This window comes from Phodopus roborovskii, unplaced genomic scaffold, assembly GCF_943737965.1.
Source record: "Phodopus roborovskii unplaced genomic scaffold, PHOROB, whole genome shotgun sequence".
Taxonomy (NCBI): Eukaryota; Metazoa; Chordata; class Mammalia; order Rodentia; family Cricetidae; genus Phodopus; species Phodopus roborovskii.
In genome coordinates, this window is record NW_026126433.1 from 42,157,950 (window position 1) to 42,177,552 (window position 19,603).

General features: G+C 42.1%; 1 protein-coding gene and 1 pseudogene across 1 annotated transcript; both read right to left on the reverse strand.

Moving 5' to 3' along the window:
- Window positions 1–19,603, reverse strand: part of LOC127223282 (intelectin-1b-like) — a 73,379-nt pseudogene that overhangs the window by 34,002 nt on the left and 19,774 nt on the right.
- Window positions 218–18,664, reverse strand: LOC127223588 (intelectin-1b-like). Its single transcript, XM_051186282.1, has 7 exons — window positions 18,601–18,664; window positions 17,193–17,291; window positions 14,159–14,406; window positions 13,680–13,838; window positions 13,064–13,184; window positions 12,179–12,282; window positions 218–465 (listed from the first exon to the last, which is right to left on the reverse strand). Exons 1-7 carry the CDS (start codon window positions 18,662–18,664, stop codon window positions 313–315), a joined length of 948 nt encoding a protein of 315 aa, XP_051042239.1. The 3' UTR covers window positions 218–312.

Here is a 19,603-nt window from a genome sequence, read left to right on the forward strand (position 1 = left end):
AGCAGAGAACCCAAATAAAATAAGAAAATTAGCATGCCTCCTCTCTATACCCTGTATACCCTCGGATGTTTGAGGGTTACATGAATGAGTATTGCTGTTGTCAGGATCCCCAGCACTGATATCCTAAGAGAAGCAAACAGGACAGCAGACACTCCCATCCCTGCACAAAAAGAATTCAAAGATACCAAGCCTGCAATGAACATGATTTATTCTCCTTTCCTGTGTCATTGGCATTCTGGTATCTAGGTAAGTTTTTCTTGGTGCATGTGAGTCCACAGATTGGAGAAGTCTGGGTCCCATGCCACAGAGTTCTCAGCGGTAGAACAGAAGCACAGCTGCTTGAGTTATCTCCCAGCTATTGCTGAAGGCAATGTAAGTTCCGTATCCATTGGCATCAAATGCTGAGAAGTCTCCACACTGCCGGGGGTTACTTTCTGGGAAGAATCCTCCTCCACCTATGCAGTGCTAAAAACCAAAGGGGAAGAAGTAGCAATGAGAGGTCAGCTGGTGATGTGGTTTGGATAGGAAGTGCCCTCCCCAAACCTGGTCCCCAGTGTAATTAACACTCAGTGTCAGGACTCTGGGAAGGGCCTGCATATGAGGACTCTGCCTTCATCAACTGGGTAATCACTGATGGCTTCACAATTTTGAACTGAGTATTGGGAGGAAGTGAAGCTGGGGATGGAGGTGACATCTACTTAGAGGAAATAGATCACTGAAAGTGCGAGAGGCATGTTTTGAACGGTGTTTTGCTCTGGCCTTTCTTGGTTTTCTTGGCTGCTTGCTGCTACCAAGTGAGCCATATTGCTCTGATATGTGTTTCCTGAGTGACATTTCTATCCCACTATGGATTTAATAGCAATAGAGCCAAATGACCATGGTTTAAAATCTTGGAAACCATCAAACCAGTGAAGCCATTTGTCCTAGTCAGTGTTACTATTTCTGTGAGGAAACATGGTCACCAAACTAACTTGGGGAGAAAGGATTTATTTGGCTTATACTTTCACATCACTGCTCATCATTGAAGGAAGTCAGGACAGGAATCCAACAGGGCAGGAACCTGGAGGCAGAAACTGGTGCTGTGGCCATGGAGAAGGGCAGCTCTCTGGCTTGCTCCTCATGACTTGTTGAGTCTGTTTCCTTATAGAACTCATGTCTGTCAGCCTGGTTTGTCATCACCCACAATAGGTTGAAACTTTCTTCACCAATCACCAATTAAGACAATGCTCCACAGGCTTGTCTACAACCTGATCTTCTGGATGCATTTTCTCAACTGAGGTCCCCTCATCTCAGATGACTATAGCTTGTGTCAGGTTGTCATAAAATTGGACAGCACACCCTTCGTTCCATATATTGTTTCTCTCAGGCATTTATCACAGTGCCCCCCAAATGTCTAATACATCTGATGAGCCTAGAAACACCTTAATAACCAATTTAGTGGACTCTTCATCCCTCATCAGACTCTCCATTGACAGTATCGCTCTATTTGATCCATAAGCCCCTTCCACTGGCTTTAGTGCATCATTGTCTCTTCCTATCTTTCCTTCAACTTCTCTAAACCTTTGTTGTCAGGTCCCCTGGCTAGACTTTTCCTTAATGAATTTCTTAACTGGTACTTTCCAGAGGGGACACATTTTCAACTCTCTTATACTTTGTGTTACCCCTTTGGCTTTAGGTGTTAACAATTTACCAATGGCTTAAAATCTCTATCTCTAATCCAGATAATTCTCAGTTGAAGAGTTAAAGATGGGACTGCCATTTAGAATCACTACTCAGGGCCTTACACTCCACATGACAGCAAACAAACAAAAAACAAACCCACAATAATCCAGTTACCTGCAGACACACATAACTTTAAAATGGGGATTTACTTGGGGAAACCCATTGAAGATTTTGTGATTGTGAACATCATAGGCTGTACTTTCACAAGCTAGAATGACTATGGTGTTAGTAGGCAATACAAATCCTTTGGGACTACCGACATAAACAAAGTCCATCATAATAAAATCATGTACATTTGGGGTAGAGAGATAATTCTGTGGTTAAGTGTACTTGAGCTCGAGACACCTTCGGGGAACTTCTGGGAGCACCTCTGAACAGAGGAGACCTGCCTATCCACGCTGGACCACGGGTAATTTCCACTTGCCTGGTCTTTGACCCCCACTGCAGGTCCTCTACTGGAGCCCTGGGCCCCTCCCAGAGATCCGCCTATCTCTGCGGGACCACTCTGAGCTTCTGCTGGCAGGATCTTTGACCCCCTTCCAGGGCCTCTGCTAAAGAGGCCACAGCTGGAGAGTACCAGGTCCCAGTGAGATCCGCCTATCAGTGCAGAAACATCCTGAGTATCAGCCCAGCCTTTGTCTTCCGTCACCAGGCATTGGCTAGAGGTAAGTCTGGGACCAATTCGGGTGGCCTCTCCCCAACCTACACCTTCTCCCTGGAATTCCCTGGGTTGGCCTCGATCCCCATGCTCCTGTGTCCTGTCCCCATCCAGAGCAGTCTTGGAGCTCTGATACACCTCCACACACACCCCCCCCCCCCACTGAGAGCCTGCCCTCCCCCTACCCTGTGTCCTACCCTGCCCACTGTCCCACTGCTCTGGTTGAGCACTGGGACAGAGGGTGGAGCCAAAAGTTCACACAACTTCTGAGAACTTCTGGGAGGGGCTCTGAACACAAGAGACCTGCCTATCCACAAGTGACCTGCCAAGTCTCTGACCCCCCACCGCTGGTCCTCTACTGGAACCCCAGGCCCCTCCCAGAGATCCGCCTATCTCTGTGGGACCACTCTGAGTTCCTGCCAGCAGGATCCTTGACCCCCATCACAGGACCTCTGCTAAAGAGGCCTCAGCTAGAGAGTGCCAGGCACAGGTTAGATCTGCCTATAGTCACAAGGAACATCCTGAGTCCCAGCCTTCTGGATCTTCGACCCTCATCGCCAGTCTTCTGCTGGAGCCTGATCACTGATCCCATCCCTGGGCCCCTGCCTGTGGAGAGATCTCCTAGAGAGCTTGGACTACCCAGAGCTGCAGACATCGAACCTCTGACTCACATAAGCCCACCTGGCAAAGTACCACAGAGAGAGGGAGAGACCCCACCAACACCTACTGCAAGAAGCTATGGGAAGATGGCAATATAAGAAAACACCTAACAACAGAAAGACAAGCATGACACCACCAGAATCTAGGGAATCTACACCAACTAGAATGGAACACAATAACAAAGCAGATGAAGAAGAAAGGAAAAACTTAAAAATTATCTTCATAAAAATGATAGAGGCCCTCAAAGAAGATGTTAGAAAATCCCTTAAAGAAATGGAAGAAAAAACAAACAAAAAAATGGAAGAAATGTACAAATTTCTTAAGGAGAGTAAAGAAAGTACAGAAAGCCAAGAAAAAACAATTAAGCAGGTGAAGGAAATGGTTCAAGACTTGAAAACTGAAATAGATAAAATAAAGGCAACACAAACTGAAGGAATGCTGGAAATAGAAAAACTGGGCAAAAAATTGGGAACTACAGATGCAAGCATAACCAACAGAATTCAAGAGGTGGAAGAGAGAATCTCAGGCACAGAAGAGATAAACTAGAGGAAATAGATTCATTGACCAAAGAAAATCATTAATCCAACAAATCCTTAACACAAAACATCCAGGAAATGTGGGACATCGTGAAAAGGCCAAACCTAAGAATAATAGGCATAGAGGAAGGCTAGGAAGCCCAACTCAAATGTGCGGAAAACATATTCAACAAAATCATCGAGGAAAACTTTCCCAATCTTAAGAAGGACATGCCCATGAAAGTACAAGAGGCATACCGAACACCAAATAGGCTGGGCCAAAGAAAAAAGACCCCTACATATAATAATCAAAACACCTAGCATACAGAATAAAGAAAGAATATTAAGAGCAGCGAAGGAAAAAGGACAGGTAACATATAAAAGCAGACCTATCAAAATTACACCTGACTTCTTCATGGAAACCCTCAAGGCCAGAAGGTCCTGGATAGATGTTCTACAAGTACTAAGAGACCACGGATGCCAGCCCAGGCTGCTATACCCAGCAAAACTCTCAATCACTATAGATGGAGAAAACAAGATATTTAATGACAAAGCCAGATTTTCCCAATATGTATCTACAAATCCAGCCCTACAGAAAGTATTGGAAGGAAAACTCCAACCCAAGGAAGTTAACTACGCTCACATAGACATAGGCAACAGATAATCCCACTTCAACAGAACCCAAGTGTAAAGCAGGACAAATGTACCCACAGTACCACTGCAAACAACAAATGTAAAACAAACAAGTATTGACAAGCAATGGTCCTTCTTCACCCTCAACATTAATGGTCTTAACTCACCTATAAAAAGACACAGGCTAATAGAATGGATACAAAGACAGAATCCATCTTTCTGCTGCATACAAGAAACACATCTAAGTTTCAAAGATAAACATTACCTCAGGGTAAAGGGTTGGGAAAAGATCTTCCAAACAAATTGAACCAGGAAACAAGCAAGTTTGGCTATCCTAATTTCTAACAAGTTAGACTTCAAACCAAAATTAATCAAAAGAGATGAAGACAGTCATTTCGTATTCATCGCAGGAGAAATCCATCAACACAAAGTCTCAGTTCTGAACATCTATGCCCCCAAAACAAAGGTACTCACATTCATAAAAGAAACGCTACTAAAACTCAAACCTCACATAAAACCTCACACACTTATAGTGGGAGACTTCAACACTCCACTCTCACCACTAGACAGGACCACCAGTGAGAAACTTAACAAAGAAATAAAAGAATTAACAGAAGTTATGTCTCAAATGGGTTTAACAGACATCTATAGAACATTCCATCCAAACACAAAAGAATATAAATTCTTCTCTGCTACACATGGAACCTTCTCTGAAATCAACCACATACTAGATGGCATAACAAACCTCAACAGAAACAAGAGAATAGGAATAGTTCCCTGTACCTTATCAGACCACCATGCTTTAAAATTGGAATTCAACAACAACACAAATTGCAGAAAACCTACAAACTCATGGAAACTGAACAATGTGCAATTGCACTATACCTGGGTCAAAGAAGAAATAAAGAAAGAAATTAAAGACTTTCTAAAGTTCAACAAGAATGAGGACACAACATACGTGAATTAATGGGACACCTTGAAGCAGTGTTATGAGGGAAGTTCATTGCACTAAGTACCCATATGATGAAAACAGGGGATAGTCACATTAGAGAATTAACAGCACAACTGAAATCCTTAGGTCAAAAAGAAGCAAACTCACCCTGGAGGAGTAGACACCAGGAAATAATCAATTTGAGGGCTGAAATCAACAAAATAGAAACTAGGAAAACAATACAAAAAAAAATCAATGCAACAAAGAGTTGGTTTTTTGAGAAAATCAACAAGATAGACAAACCTTTATCCAAACTAATGAAAAAGCAGAGAGAGAACATGCAAATTAATAAAATCAGAAACTAAAAGGGGAACATAACAAGGGACAGAGAGGAAATCCAGACAATTTTCAGGTCATACTTTGAAAACCTATATTACACAAAAATTGAATAGTCAAAGGAAATGGACAAATTTCTGGATAACTATCACTTACCAAAACTAAATCAAGAACAGACAAACAACTTAAATAGACCTATAACCCACAATGAAATAGATGCAGTCATCGAATGCCTTCCAACCAAAAAAAGCCCAGGGCCAGATGGATTCAGTGCAGAATTCTACCAGACATTCAAGGAAGAGCTCATTCCAATACTCCTCAAATTGTTCCACACAATAGAAACAGAAGGTTCATTGCCAAATTCTTTTTATGAGGCCACAATAACCTTGGTTCCCAAGCCTCACAAAGACACAACTAAGAAAGAAAACTACAGACCAATATCCCTGATGAACATAGATGCAAAAATACTCAATAAAATACTGGCAAACTGAATTCAAGAATATATCAGAGAAATCATCCACCATGACCAAGTAGGCTTCATCCCTGGATTGCAGGGATGGTTTAACATATGAAAATCTATCAACATGATCCACTATATAAACAAACTGAAAAAGAAAAACCATATGATCATCTCCCTAGATGCTGTAAAAACCTTTGACAAAATTCAACACCCTTACATGATAAAGGTCTTGGAGAGGTCAAGGATAACAGGGACAAACTAAACATAATAAGAGCAATATACAGCAAACCAACTGCCAACATCAAACTGAATGGAGAGAAACAAGCCAATTCCTCTAAAATCATCAATAATACAAGGTTGTCCTCTCTCTCCACACCTCTTCAACATCATACTGGAAGTTCTAGCTAATGCTATAAGACAACAAAAGGAGATCAAGGGGATCCAAATTGGAAAGGAAGAAGTCAAACTGTCTCTATTTGCAGATGATATGATAGTTTACATAAGTGACTCAATAAACTCTACCAGGGAACTCCTACAGCTGATAATCACCTTCATCAAACTAGCAGGATACAAGATACACTAAAAAAAAAAAATCAGTAGCCCTACTTTATTCAGATGACAAAGGGGCTGAGAAAGAAATCAGAGAAACATCACCCTTTACAATAGCCACAAACAACATAAAGTATCTTGGGGTAATGCTTACCAAACAAGTGAAAGACCTATATAATAAGAACTTTGTGACTTTTAAGAAAGAAATTAAAGAAGATACCAGAAAATGGAAAGATCTCCCATGCTCTTGGATAGGTAGGATAAACATAGTAAAAATGGCAATCTTGCCAAAAGCAATCTAAAGATTCATTGCAATCCCCATTAAAATCCCACCACAATTCTTCACTGACCTTGAAAGGATAATAATCAACTTTATATGGAAAAACAAAAGACCCAGGAGAGCCAAAACACTCCTATACAATAAAAGATATTCAGGAGGCATCACCATTCCTGACTTTAAGCTCTACCTCAGAGCTATAGTTCTGAAAACAGCCTGGTATTGGCACAAAAATAGACAGGTAGACCAATGGAATCAAATTGAAAATCCTGATATTAACCCACACAACTATGAACACCTGATTTTTGACAAAACAGCTAAAAGTATACAATGGGGGAGGACAGCATCTTGAACAAATGGTGCTGGCACAATTGGATGATGGTGTGTAGAAGACTGCAGATAGATCCATGTCTGTCGACATGCACAAAACTCAAGTCCAAATGGATCAAAGACCTCAACATCAATCTAGCCACACTTAACCTCTTAGAAGAGAAAGTAGGAGAAACCCTTGAACAAATTGGTATAGGAGACTGCTTCCTGAACATAATTCCAGGAGCACAGACCCTGAGAGCAACAATTAATAAATGAGACCTCTTCAAACTTAGAAGCTTCTGTAAGACAAAGGACACAGTGGACAAGACCAAATGGCGGCCCACAGACTGGGAAAAGATTTTCACCACTCCTGCATCTGACAAAGGGCTGATCTCCAAAATACACAAAGAACTCAAGAAACTAGTCAACAAACCACCAAATAACCCTATTAAATATGGGGTACATAACTGAAGAGAGAATTTTCAGTAGAGAAAATCAAAGAGGTTGAAAAACACTTAAGAAAGTGCTCAACATCCTTAGCTATCACGAACATGCAAATCAAAAACAACTTTGAGATACTATTTTACTCTTGCCAGAATGGCTAAGATTAGAAACACCAATGACAACTTATGCTGGAGAGGATGTAGAGAAAGTGGAACACTCCTCCACTGCTGGTAGGAGTGCAAACTCATACAGCCATTTTGGAGATCAGAATGGCAGTTCCTCAGGAAAATGGGAATCAGTTTACCACAGGACCCGGCAATCCCCCTCTTAGGCATATACCCGAATGATCCACATCCATGCCACAAAGACATGTGCTCAACTATGTTCATAGCAGCACTATTTGTAATAGCAAGAACCTGGAAGCAACCTACATGCCCCTCATCTGAAGAATGGATAAAGAAGATGTGGCACATCTACATCATGGAATACTACTCTGCAGAAAAAATAATGAAATCTTGAAATTCTCAGGCAAGTGGATGGAACTTGAAGGAACCATCATGAATGAGGTAACCCAGTTACAAAAAGAGGAACATGGTATGTACTCACTCATATATGGATTTTAGACCTAGAACAAAGGATCAACAGCCTATATAATTCACACCACCAGAGGAACTAGGATACAAAGTATATTCTAAGAGATTCATATAAAGTCCCTTACAGAAGCGGGAAGGGACAAGTCCCTCAGAGCACAGGGGAAGTGGCGGGGGCAGTGAATGGAAAGAGAAGTAGGAGAAAGTGAGGGGGAGGAGAGGAAAGCACGTGGGACTAGGAAGATTGAGTCAGGTTAGGAATAGAAGACAGGGGAGAGAGACAGAGAGAGAGAGAGAGAGAGAGAGAGAGAGAGAGAGAGAGAGAGAGAGCGCATAAAAGAGGGAGCCATTATTGGTTTGAAGAGAAAACTGAACCTAAAGAAAGGTCTAGAGACCTACAAGACTGCTGCCAACTAACAATTTGAGCAACCGTGGAAAGCTACCATAAATGCCCCCAGACTGATCTCTGAGAATCCAGCATGGGACTGATTCAGGCCCCCTGAACATGGGTCTCAGCTAGAAAGACTGAGCAGTCTAAGGGACCTCAGACAGTTGAACTAGGATGTATCCCTGGTGCCCAAATGGACCTTGCGGACACATCTCCCATGGAGGGATACTGCCTTAACCTAGAGACAAGAGAGATGTCCTAGTCCCCACTTCAAATGACTTGACAGATGTACATGACTCCATGTGGATGGCATTGCCCTACATGTGGAACTGGGGTGGTGGGATGGGAGGGTAGGGAGGTCAGGATGCATGTGAGGGGGCAGAGAGGTAAGAGGGAGGGAGGGAGAGAGGGAGGGCGAGGGAACTGAGATGTACATGTAAAATAATAAATTACATAAAAAAATTAACTCCTCAAAAAAAAAAGTACTTGAGCTGGTGCAGAGTAACTTGTTTGGGTTTCAGAACACATACGAGTCTTACATCTCCAATTTCATGCCAAGGAAAACAGTATTCTGGTTCAAAGGTACCAAGAACTAAAGCAGTACATACACATATGGACAGACAAAACACTCATACATATCAAATTACATAACTACATCTGAAACAAGATCAAATTAAATCCACACAAGCAAGGTAGTAGTATGGAAGCTTGAGAGATGGCCCTAAGGTTAAGACATATTTCTATTCTACCAGAGAACCAAGGTTGAGATCCCAGCATCCATATTACATCCCAGAACCCAATCAAAGTCTTCAATCAAAGTCCCAGGTATCCAAAGTCTCCTTCTGACATTTGTGATCATTTAAATACACATGTGTACACATAGAAATAAAGCCACTCCAATGTTTTAAAAATCCATAATCATATAACTATATATACCTATCTTTGACCCCAAACATTCAGATTCTAGATATCATGGCTTACTATTTGATATTCGCCCACTGAAATGAAAACCATGAAATCATTCAAAATGTCTGTTGAGATATTCCTTTACGCTGTGTGAAGATGTGTCACTGTGATTGGTTTAATAAGCTAAATGGACAAAAGCTAGGCAGGAGGTATAGGTGGATGTCTGGACACCCAGTGCTCTGGGAAAAAGACAGGCAGAGTCACCAAGCATAGATGGAAGAAGCAGGATTGGCAGAATGGAGATGAGGTGATGAGCATGTGGAAGAATGTAGATTAAAAATGTGTTTGAAGGAGGACTCTGAGAGGGAGGCATGGATCTTCCTGTGAAGAGGAAAGAGATGGGACATCCTGGGCAAAATGGGGGTGGTGTTAAGGGCAGGTGATGTGGGATGGGAACATGAGATATCAGCATGATTAAGTTGTGGGCAGGACTGAGTGCGATAATGATAGGAAAAATATCCTGATAGTAGTGGCCATTGTGGGGATAGGGAGAATCCTGGTGCCAGGGAGGCTCCTAGGAAGCCACTAGGATGACCACAACTAAGACTACTAGCAATAGTGGAGAGGCTCCCTGAATTGGCCTTCCCCTGTAATCACTTTTGTGACTCCCCTGGTTGTCATCATAGAGCCTTCCTCAAGTACCTGATGGAAGCAGATGGAAAGATCCACAGCCAAGCACTTGGCTGAGCTCCAGGAGTCCAGCTGAAGAGAGGGAGGAAGGATTATGTGAACAAGGAGAGGGGGTGTCAAGATTGTGATGGGGAAATCCGCAGAGACATCTGATCTGAGCTTGTGGGAGCTCACAGACTCTGGATGGACAGCTATGGAGCCAGCATGGGAGTGACCTAAGTCCTCCACCTCAGGGTGACTGTTGAGTAGCTTGGTTTGTTTGTGGGGCTCTAACAGTGAGTGCAACCAGGACCTGTTTCTGATGCATGAAGTGACTCTTTGGAACTTAGTCCTCATGGTAGGAAGCCTTGTTCAGCCTTGATGCAGGGTAGAGGAGCTTGGTCCTGCCTCAGCTTGATATGCCATGCTTTGTTAACTGATATGTAGGCTTTACCCCTTCTGAATGGAGATGGAAGTGATGTGGTGTTAGGAAAGGGAGAATATGAGGGGAAACTATGATGGTATGGAAACTAAATTCATAAATATATAAAAATGGTTTATTTAAGTTATAAGAGCTGGTTAGTAACAAGCCCAGGCTAAGGCCAAACTTTCACAATTAATAAGAAGTTTTTGTGTTATTATTTGAAGCTAACTGGTGGGACCAAAAAAAAAAAAAAAAAAAAAAAAAAAAAGGTTCATTACAAATGTCTTCTTTTCCCAATCTCTGTATTCTACTATAATTAAACTCGAAAGCTTTGGAACTCATTAGTTTTCAACCTTCTCCACCATATTTCCTTCACACTGCATCAGGCTCTCATGTGGACCATAGGAACCACTTCAATACTTATTTTCTTATGCTCAATCTTTCTTCCTTTATAATCTGTCACCTCTAGGCTGCCAGTGTCACCTTTGAAAAAAAACATGCTCACATCAATCTTATCATCCTGTTAAAACATTGCAGTGGTGTTCATCACATATAGGCCAAAAACCATTGGTGTGATGTAAGAGTTGTTTCTGGATGTAATCCATTTTAACATTTCCAAAATGAGTTCTTTCTGTATCCCACATTCATATTACATGTCGTAATTGAAAACAGCTCTCTACTCCCTCAACATCACATGCTCTCCTCCATTTCTTCATTCCACCTCACAGAAAAGCTGCCTCATTTTGACCAGGTGAAGTAAAATCTAATGACTTAAGAATGAATGGATACTGAGATCCTAAGCAACACCTGCCAGAAGATGATGACCCTTTTCTCAGACTGTTATGTTAGAGCTGGATCACAAAAGAACAGGCTACTTTATTTTTTTTGATACAGGGTCTCACTATGTAGATCTGGTTGAACTAGAACTCAGCATGTAGACCAAGGTGGCCTTAACCCCACAGATATTTTCCTTTTTCTACCACAGGAGTGCTGGGATTAAAGATGTGCAGCACCACCCATAGCCAGAACATGTTAACTTGTTAAAGCTTTCACTCTGACAAATAAAGGGCTCCATCCTCATCCTGCTTTTGATGAAAAATTATTAACAAAACAAACGAGTCTGTTGATACTAATGATCCAAGGCTCAGAGGGACATCAAGTTGCTTCAGTAGAGCCAATTTTATCTTCCTTTGACTTAGTTGATACTTCCAACAAGAGAAATTCCTTGTGCTAGGGAGGATAATGGCTTGGATGAGGTCTATCAGATATCCAGAATTCTCCTAGAAACCCATTGACAAAATGAAAATCTGTACAAGCTCTGAAAAGGGATGGAAATGATATGTTTTACCCTAAAAGCTAAATTCCAGATGGATATTGACAATTTCTGCCTCCAAAGGTTTGCACAGGACTTCCTGAATACAAGTGCCAACTTCATTCCTGGTAACTGAGAATTTTACTGTAATATCTAAGCAAACAGCAACAGAGCATTAGAAGTTTGTAATGTTTACGATGGTCTTTAACAACACAGGGTATCTGTATCTAGAGAGAAGTTCTGATTCCTAAGACCAAGCAAGATAAGGGGAGAGTCAAACTCTCATAATGCACACATACTAACATGACAGTCTCTGTTACCCAGTATTCACAGAAACACATTGGAAATCTCCATTTTATTCATGAGCCTGTTTCATCACTAAATAGACTCACATGCTCAGTGTTGCATCCAGTGACCTTCATCCCAGCACACAAGGCGTTGGCTGCTCTCTCATTATTAAACACACGGAATTGGATGTGTCCTGCAGTGAATTCTTCTGTAAAGAAGAGACAGAAAACAGCATTAAATGCTACAAATAGGTTTAAGACCAGAGTTTGGTGATGCCAGTTTCAGGATAAACACTCTAAAATATCAGACCCATTGGGATAGCCTCACCTATTCCCATCCACAGACTCGAAGAGCCAGTTCTTTAAAAAATTCCCCATCTGCCAGAGCTTGAATGGAGATATTTATGATACAGGAAGGTCTCTCCAAAGGCTTGTAGCAGCATTTAGCAAGTGTATTCCATTTGGTCTTGTTCATATTTTACTTGCTAATTTTTATTATAAAGTATTACATCTTAAGCATTAATAAAAAGAACTTTAAATTACACAGCATAGGCTCAGTGTTTATAAAGAGTTTGTGCCACACTTGTATTTACATTAAACAATGTAAAAATTATCTCACACAAATGAAATAAAACTCCATAATTATTCCTGTTGTTCAGCACTGTGTACAGGGACCTGGTTTGTCTGTCTGACAGTAGGTTGTAAAGAGTAGAATCTGGAACCATGTATCTTCAGTGCAAATGCTGACTCTCCTGATGCTGCCCTGGACTCTCAGGTAAGTTCCTGGACCTACAATGCTCCAGTCTCCTAAGCTGTAAAATGGGTTAGTGATAATTGAGAGCCCGAGGACAATCAATTGAATGAAGTGAAACAAACACAAACATTCAGAGAAGAGAAGCAGGCTGTGGTGGATGGTAAATGACTGTTCCTTATCAGAACTGTGTTTATCACGTGTGCTGCAGAGGGTTCAGGGGAGCCGTAGAGACTCACTCTGGCCATTGGGGGAGTAATAAGAGGCTGTCTTCTGAGCATCACCGAAGTCATAGACCACAGGTAATGCTGGGCCATTGTCAGTCTTACAGTTCCCTCCTCCGTATTTCACTGGGTATCTCTATAAGGAACAAAAGAAGTCACTGGGTCAGTATGGCAGCACTGGCAATCCCAGAAACACTCCCCTGCACAGAGAAACACAGCATTTGTACAGTAACTGACCTGGTTGCCAAACCAGTCAGATAAGAAACAATACTTTTCTTTGTGTCCTTCTGATACCCTAGGCCCCTGCATACCTCTTTTGCCATTTCTCCACATCTCCATCCTTCCCTCCCTTCTTCTACCTTCTCTTCTCTTCCCTTCCCTTCCCTTCCCTTCCTTCTCTTCTCTTCTCTTCTCTTCTCTTCTCTTCTCTTCTCTTCTCTTCTCTTCTCTTCTCTTCTCTTCTCTCTTTCCTCCCTACTTCTCTCCTTTCTTTTTCACATACTCTTACACATTTGCTATCTGGCTCATTGCACCTAGATTAAGGTGAACATGGAATTCAACCCATCCAACCTCAAACAATCGCCTCTCTTCACATCTATGAAAAACATCTTCAGCCAGCAGTCTCAAGTACCTGGTACAGACCGAACAGATTATTGCCCATGTATTTCAGGAATCCAGTGAAGGTGCGGTACCTCAGCAGGGAGCTGTTCCTCCAATTTTGCAGGGGGCTATTGTTGGGAACATGCCAGATCCCCAGGTTCTCAGCCTGGATGTCGAAGTAGCCAGGGTTCTGGAAAGCAACCAACACTGAGCCTGACCAAACCAGGAGATTTCACTAAGAAAAGGACCACATGCACAGTCCTCAGCACAGCTGATGTCTCTGTGCTCCAGGGGGACAGATGGCCAGCCATGCTCAGATGCCCCCATTCTCAATGATAATATGCCCACCATGTACTTACCTAAAAACCTACTGAGAATATTGAGATCAAGGTAGGTTCTTCTCACTTCTTCATCCCTATGTTGAAGGGCAACCTCCCAACCCTCTCCCTGGCATGCTTGAGCTACACTCACATCCTCATGCTCTCCCAAGTGTCTACAGAGGGTACCAACCTTGTAGTCATCACTTGTGGCCCCCTCTGCAGACCCAAAGGTGTTGTAGTTGGCCCAGTTGCCATCCCCCTCTGGGTAGTCTTCTCTGTTGCCTTGCTGACTGGACCAGCGATCGCCCACTGTGCACTTCCCATGCATGTTGTTCTCGTGCACACTAGCCACCAGGGTCCAGCCACCACCTGCGGTGGTCATGTCACAGAAGGTCTGGTAGATGACACCATTCTCCGTGCGGAGGAAATAGAGACCATCTGTAGAGAGAACCAGTTCACAGTCCTCCTGTGTGCAGGCTCATTGTCCATTTCTGCTCAGGCAGCAGAATGGCTCTAGGGACTACAACATGGTGAGTGCTTTGTACACAGAGTGTCCTCCCACAGGTGTCCCTGGGGATCTGCCTGAGTTCTGAAACCAAGCTTCCTTGACTGAGGCAGAACATGGACTTATTCAAACTGACAGTGATGATTTTGTTGTAAAGTTAAGCAGTATTATCTACAGAGAATCTTGGGAATATACTGCACGTGACAACTAGATTCAACCTGTTGACCGAAAGAGGTGCATGACTCACGATGGGTGAGTCCCTCCTGGCACGGCCATGGGGTCACTGGTTGTAGATAACTGTCTCAGTTTGTAATTTCTCTCATGAGCTACTTCATTTCTTCACCCAAGTTCTTCATTTCAAACTAAGAACAGCTTCGTGTGTATTTCCACTGCTTATGTCTATATCTATTGAAAAGATTTGGCCTATTGGGCACACATGTAGCTGTGGATGGTCAGGAGGATGATTTCTGTCTATGTTTTATATTTCTCTGACTGACATAGGATTCACGGTCACAAAGACAACCTTTTCCACAGATAGTTAATATTAGACTTCAGAGCAGATTGAAAGCAGGCTGGCTGCCCCTAGAGTCTGTATATGGTTGCCCCTGGAGACACATATATGAGGTTACTTTTCCAGGTGTTGTCTTGCTGATTCAAGGCAGAGTTTGAAATAACTTTAGTCTGTGTGGATGCCAGACCACTCACGATATATCTAATTAATTAATTGTTATTGGTAACTTTTGACTTCCAGAGTCATTTTCTGTCTGGGAACCCTCACCATCTTAAAGCTATGTGCGTGGTCAATGTGACATTCCTAGCCTGAGAGAAACTGGGTGACTTAACATGCATTTGGAGAAGTGTTTGGTCTCTGTAAAATAACCAGTAATTGTCCACCTTTTGCATGTGGGAGAGGGAAGCAGAAGGCAGAGAGTGGAGGAGAGGTGGGAGGGCAGCAGGAAGGGAGGAAGGGGTGTGGAGGCAGAGAGCGGAGGAGCAGCAAAGGTCAGCAGCATGAGGCAGAGATGTGCAGAAGGATGCTTTGGGAGAGAGAAGTTTGACAGAAAAGAAACATGAGAGAATGAATGACAGATGAGTGAGGGTAGAATGAATGATGTCAGTGAGGTTGAGACAGAGCTGCTGCTGCCAAGGAGAGGTGCTAAGTCTAGAAACTTTCAAGTGCTGTAGGGTGAATGAGCTATGCACATGAGGTGTATAGCTATGGCTGTGTGGTGATTTGTAACTAAACTGAATACAGAAATATGTAAGTGTGCTGGAGAGAGATGTATGTATGTAAAGAGATATTGTCAAGATAGAGAGACCACTTAAGTTGAAGGAGAAAGTCACCATCAGGAAAGGGTGTGCTTGTTTCTTTTTTCTTAGATTGTCAGCACAGCATTTTCCTGCTTGTTATTTCCTTCAGATAGAGAAGTCTAGCAATCCTCAGATATGATTTTTTTCTAAGTTCCACCACTCTGAGCTTTTACTCTTCATTACTCTGGAGTGTATCTGGGGGCTGTACCCCATGGTCTGAGTTAATTTTCAAAGGACTTAACAGCTCCACTTGATGGATACCCAAGAAATAGGGATAGGGACCAAGACATGTAGTTTCATATTTATTATAGCTCTGGTCACATGACTTGAAAGGCAGAAACAAGTCAAGTTTCTCTACAGAAAAAGGAATAAGCAATATAGTGTGCGGTCTAGTATGCAGTATTGTGTACGTTCTAGTATTGTGTACATTCCTGTATATCCAAAGATCAAGAAGAATGGAGTGGACTGGAGAAATGACTCCTAGGTTAAGAGCAGGTACTTCTCTAGCAGAGGACTTGAGGTAGAGTTCCAGCACTAACACTTGGCAGTGTATAAGTGCCTGTCATTTCAGCTCCCAAGGACTGGATTGCCTTTTCTGGACTTTGCATGTTCCTGCACACATGTATCCATTCTCACACACATACATGTACATCCACTAACAGTAATAATAATGATAAATCTTTTAAAAATGCATTAACTATTCTACAACACATATGAACCTTAAAGCATGCTAATGAAATAAAGCAGATTACTCATATGATGTAACAAGAATAGACAGTTTCATAGATGTAGGAAACTGAGCTTCGGCTCACAGGGAATACAGGAATATATTAATTCATGGTTTCAGAATTTCTATTTAAGGAAAGAAAATTTTCTGGAAATGGATAGTGGTGATTCCTACCATTGTAAAAGCCATTCTTGATTCTGAAAACCCTTAAAATTGGTTTAGTGGCAACTTTTAAACACTACGTCCAATTTACCACATTTTCTCTTTCCTTTATCTTCCTTCCTTCCTTTGTTCCTTCGTTCCTTCGTTCCTTCGTTCCTTCGTTCCTTCGTTCCTTCGTTCCTTCCTTCCTTCCTTCCTTCCTTCCTTCCTTTCTTGCTTGCTTTTGACAGGTGTTTTCCTGTGTAACAGTCCTAGCTGTCCTGGAACTTGTTCTATAGCCCAAGTTGGCCTTGAACTCACAGAGATCCACTTGCCTCTGCCTCCCTGGTGCTGAGATTAAGGCATGCACCACCACTGCCTGGCTCTATCACATTTTCTATATCAAAGAATAGCTGTTCCATGAGACATAAACCTGGTTTCCTAACTGGCTTATTTGCTGGTATTTTCAGACAGGATCTCCCCAGGCTGGAACTTTCAGTCCTCTGCTTCTTGTTTTGAGATGTTCAGATTATCACTTACCCTGTGCCTCGATCATGTTCTTTTTGATTTCTTTGCAGCTTCTGAACAGAGAGGAAGACACAGGATTGGCCCATCTGTTGGTATCCAGGTCCCCCTCAACTAGAGAAGATGCAGAGTTTCACTCTCATGGGACACCCAGCATTGCCTTGTCATTCATTCAAAACTCATCCCATGACTTCCCAAAGCCTCCCTGTGAGAATCAACAAGATTTCCAACTAGGAAGAGAGACACGGATTTTGAAGGTGGAGAACTTTGTGTCCAGAGTCCTGGGCAAGATCAGTACAGTGAAGTCCAGTTGCAGGTAGAAGAAATGGGGGAAGCCTATTTTGCCTGAAGCATGGGTAGTGAGGTTGACAGTGCAGACAGAGTCTTGCAAACCAGTCTCAACCTTACAAAGTCTCTGAGAACCTAGAAGGGTGGAAACCAATGAGGACTTTGTGGTCAGAGCTACTCAGGTGTAAGTAACTCCATGTTCATAAGTCAATTATTTTTGGACTTAATATACTGTGTTTAGCCTCAGTTCCCCAATGCCTCATATCCGGCTGACAAAGATTATCATGTGGAGATCATGTAAGATGGCATTTAGGGTCTTTCCCTTTTCCTTAAGACACTAAAATAACAGTGAAGCGGAAGTGCTCATTTCAAAATAATGTTGAGTTCCTGTAGAGAGCATAATTGAAGATAACACTGTCTGGGCACAAATCAGACCATTCACTGTCATTGAAACTGCAAGGCCAAAGTCCTAAGCACAGGTAGTGACTAGGATGTTTCGCGGTTCTTGCAGAAGTTCCCCTAGATCTATACACAGGTATAGAATCTATATTAGGGCATTCCTCAACAATCTCACTGCTACTGGCTGGTTCCCTCAAGAAACAATCAGCATCTAGCCTACATCTCAATGGCATCATCTCTAGTGGATGGACTAGGGTGTATTTACATTTCCAGGAAAAAATTATACATAAATACATACATACATACATACCCACAATTAAAACAAAGAAGTTTTTATTTTTGTGTTGGTTTGGGGGGTATAACTGGGAAAGGTTGGAGGGAGGAAAAGTAATCAGAAATTCATGCAATTATATATAATTAAAAATTATTATTATTTTTTTAAAAGGCATGAATGGCCAAGCTGTGGTGACTGACTTTTTTAATCCACCCATCACTTAGGAGTCATGTATGACTCTGAGTTTGAGGCTAGCCTGGTCTACAATCCAGTACCAGAACAGTCAAAATTACATAGAGAACCCCTGTCACAAAACAACAAACAAACCACGAGAACGACAACAGCAAAAGCATCATCTCTGGCCATCAGAGACCCAGGTCATGGAAGTAACCCAGTGTAATGTTGACTGTGTGTAATTGTAGAGGTGTCCCAAGGAAGATGGGGTCCTGTAGCCAGACTTACCTGCAGGGCAGCCCATGGTGGCCAGGATGAGAAATAGCAGAAACTCGAGTTTGCTTATGGTCATCTGCAGAAAGGCAAGACTGAAGGTCATTCTCTATCCACACAATCTTTTTCTCTCATCCCAGTTTCAGCTCCTATGTAGTCCTTCTCAAAGGCTCCTTCCTTTCCTTTAAACTCCCTGCACCTCTGTGCCCTAAAGCAGACCTGACCTGGAGTCCACTTTCCTTATTCCATTGACAGTAATTACCTTCCCCTCTATACCTGGACAGAGAGTCAGAGTTGCCAGTTGAGTGGAGATGAGCCTCTCTCTCTTCAGTCTCTAGTGTGGTCCTGGTGAGGCTCTTGTCCTTTTATGGGAAGAGCCTGGTGGGAGTAGCCCAGACTTTGCCAGGCTCCCCCATTCCTGGCAGGATGTGACTGGATGGGCAACTTTTATTTATTGCAGGAAAGTTCTTTGGATAGAGATGACTCATTGGATTCAAAGTCTCTAAAAGTCAAATATTAAATGTTGCATCCAGCACTATCACCCTGTGTGGGAATTTGATTGATCTGTGTATTTTACAAAAGGCAATAGATTAGGAAAGTTGTAACATTTTACATCTGTTTTCATTTTTTTGTGTTTGTCTTTCTTGCAAGGTAATACTTAAATCTCCCAAATATTTATACTTATCCTCAATTCATAGGAGAAGAAAACTTTTTTAGTGGGTGTATAATTTATAAAAGAGTACTTTTAATGTATCCCAGGCTAGCTTCAAACTCCCTGTTTAGGTAAACATGTCCTTGAACTCTTGATTCTCTTCATCAGGTCTCTCAAGTGCTGGAATTATAGGCACACACCAACAACCCTAAGTTTAAAAAGTTTAACAACACAATAGTATTATAAAGATTCAAGGAAACATTTAAAGCTTTAGTCTGCATAAATTTCGTCCCATATGACCTTCACTATTTTGTCATTGATTTTCTCACAGTTACCACAAACTAGTGAAATTTTACAATAGATTGC

Coding starts and splice junctions, on each gene's coding strand:
- LOC127223588 (XM_051186282.1), bottom strand. CDS start 18,664: ATGACCATAAGCAAACTCGAGTTTCTGCTATTTCTCATCCTGGCCACC. Junction 13,185..13,679: donor ATCTGTTCGGTCTGTACCAG/GTACTTGAGACT, acceptor TGTTCCTTATAG/AGATACCCAGTGAAATACGG. Junction 12,283..13,063: donor TTACTCCCCCAATGGCCAGA/GTGAGTCTCTAC, acceptor TCTTCTTTACAG/AAGAATTCACTGCAGGACAC.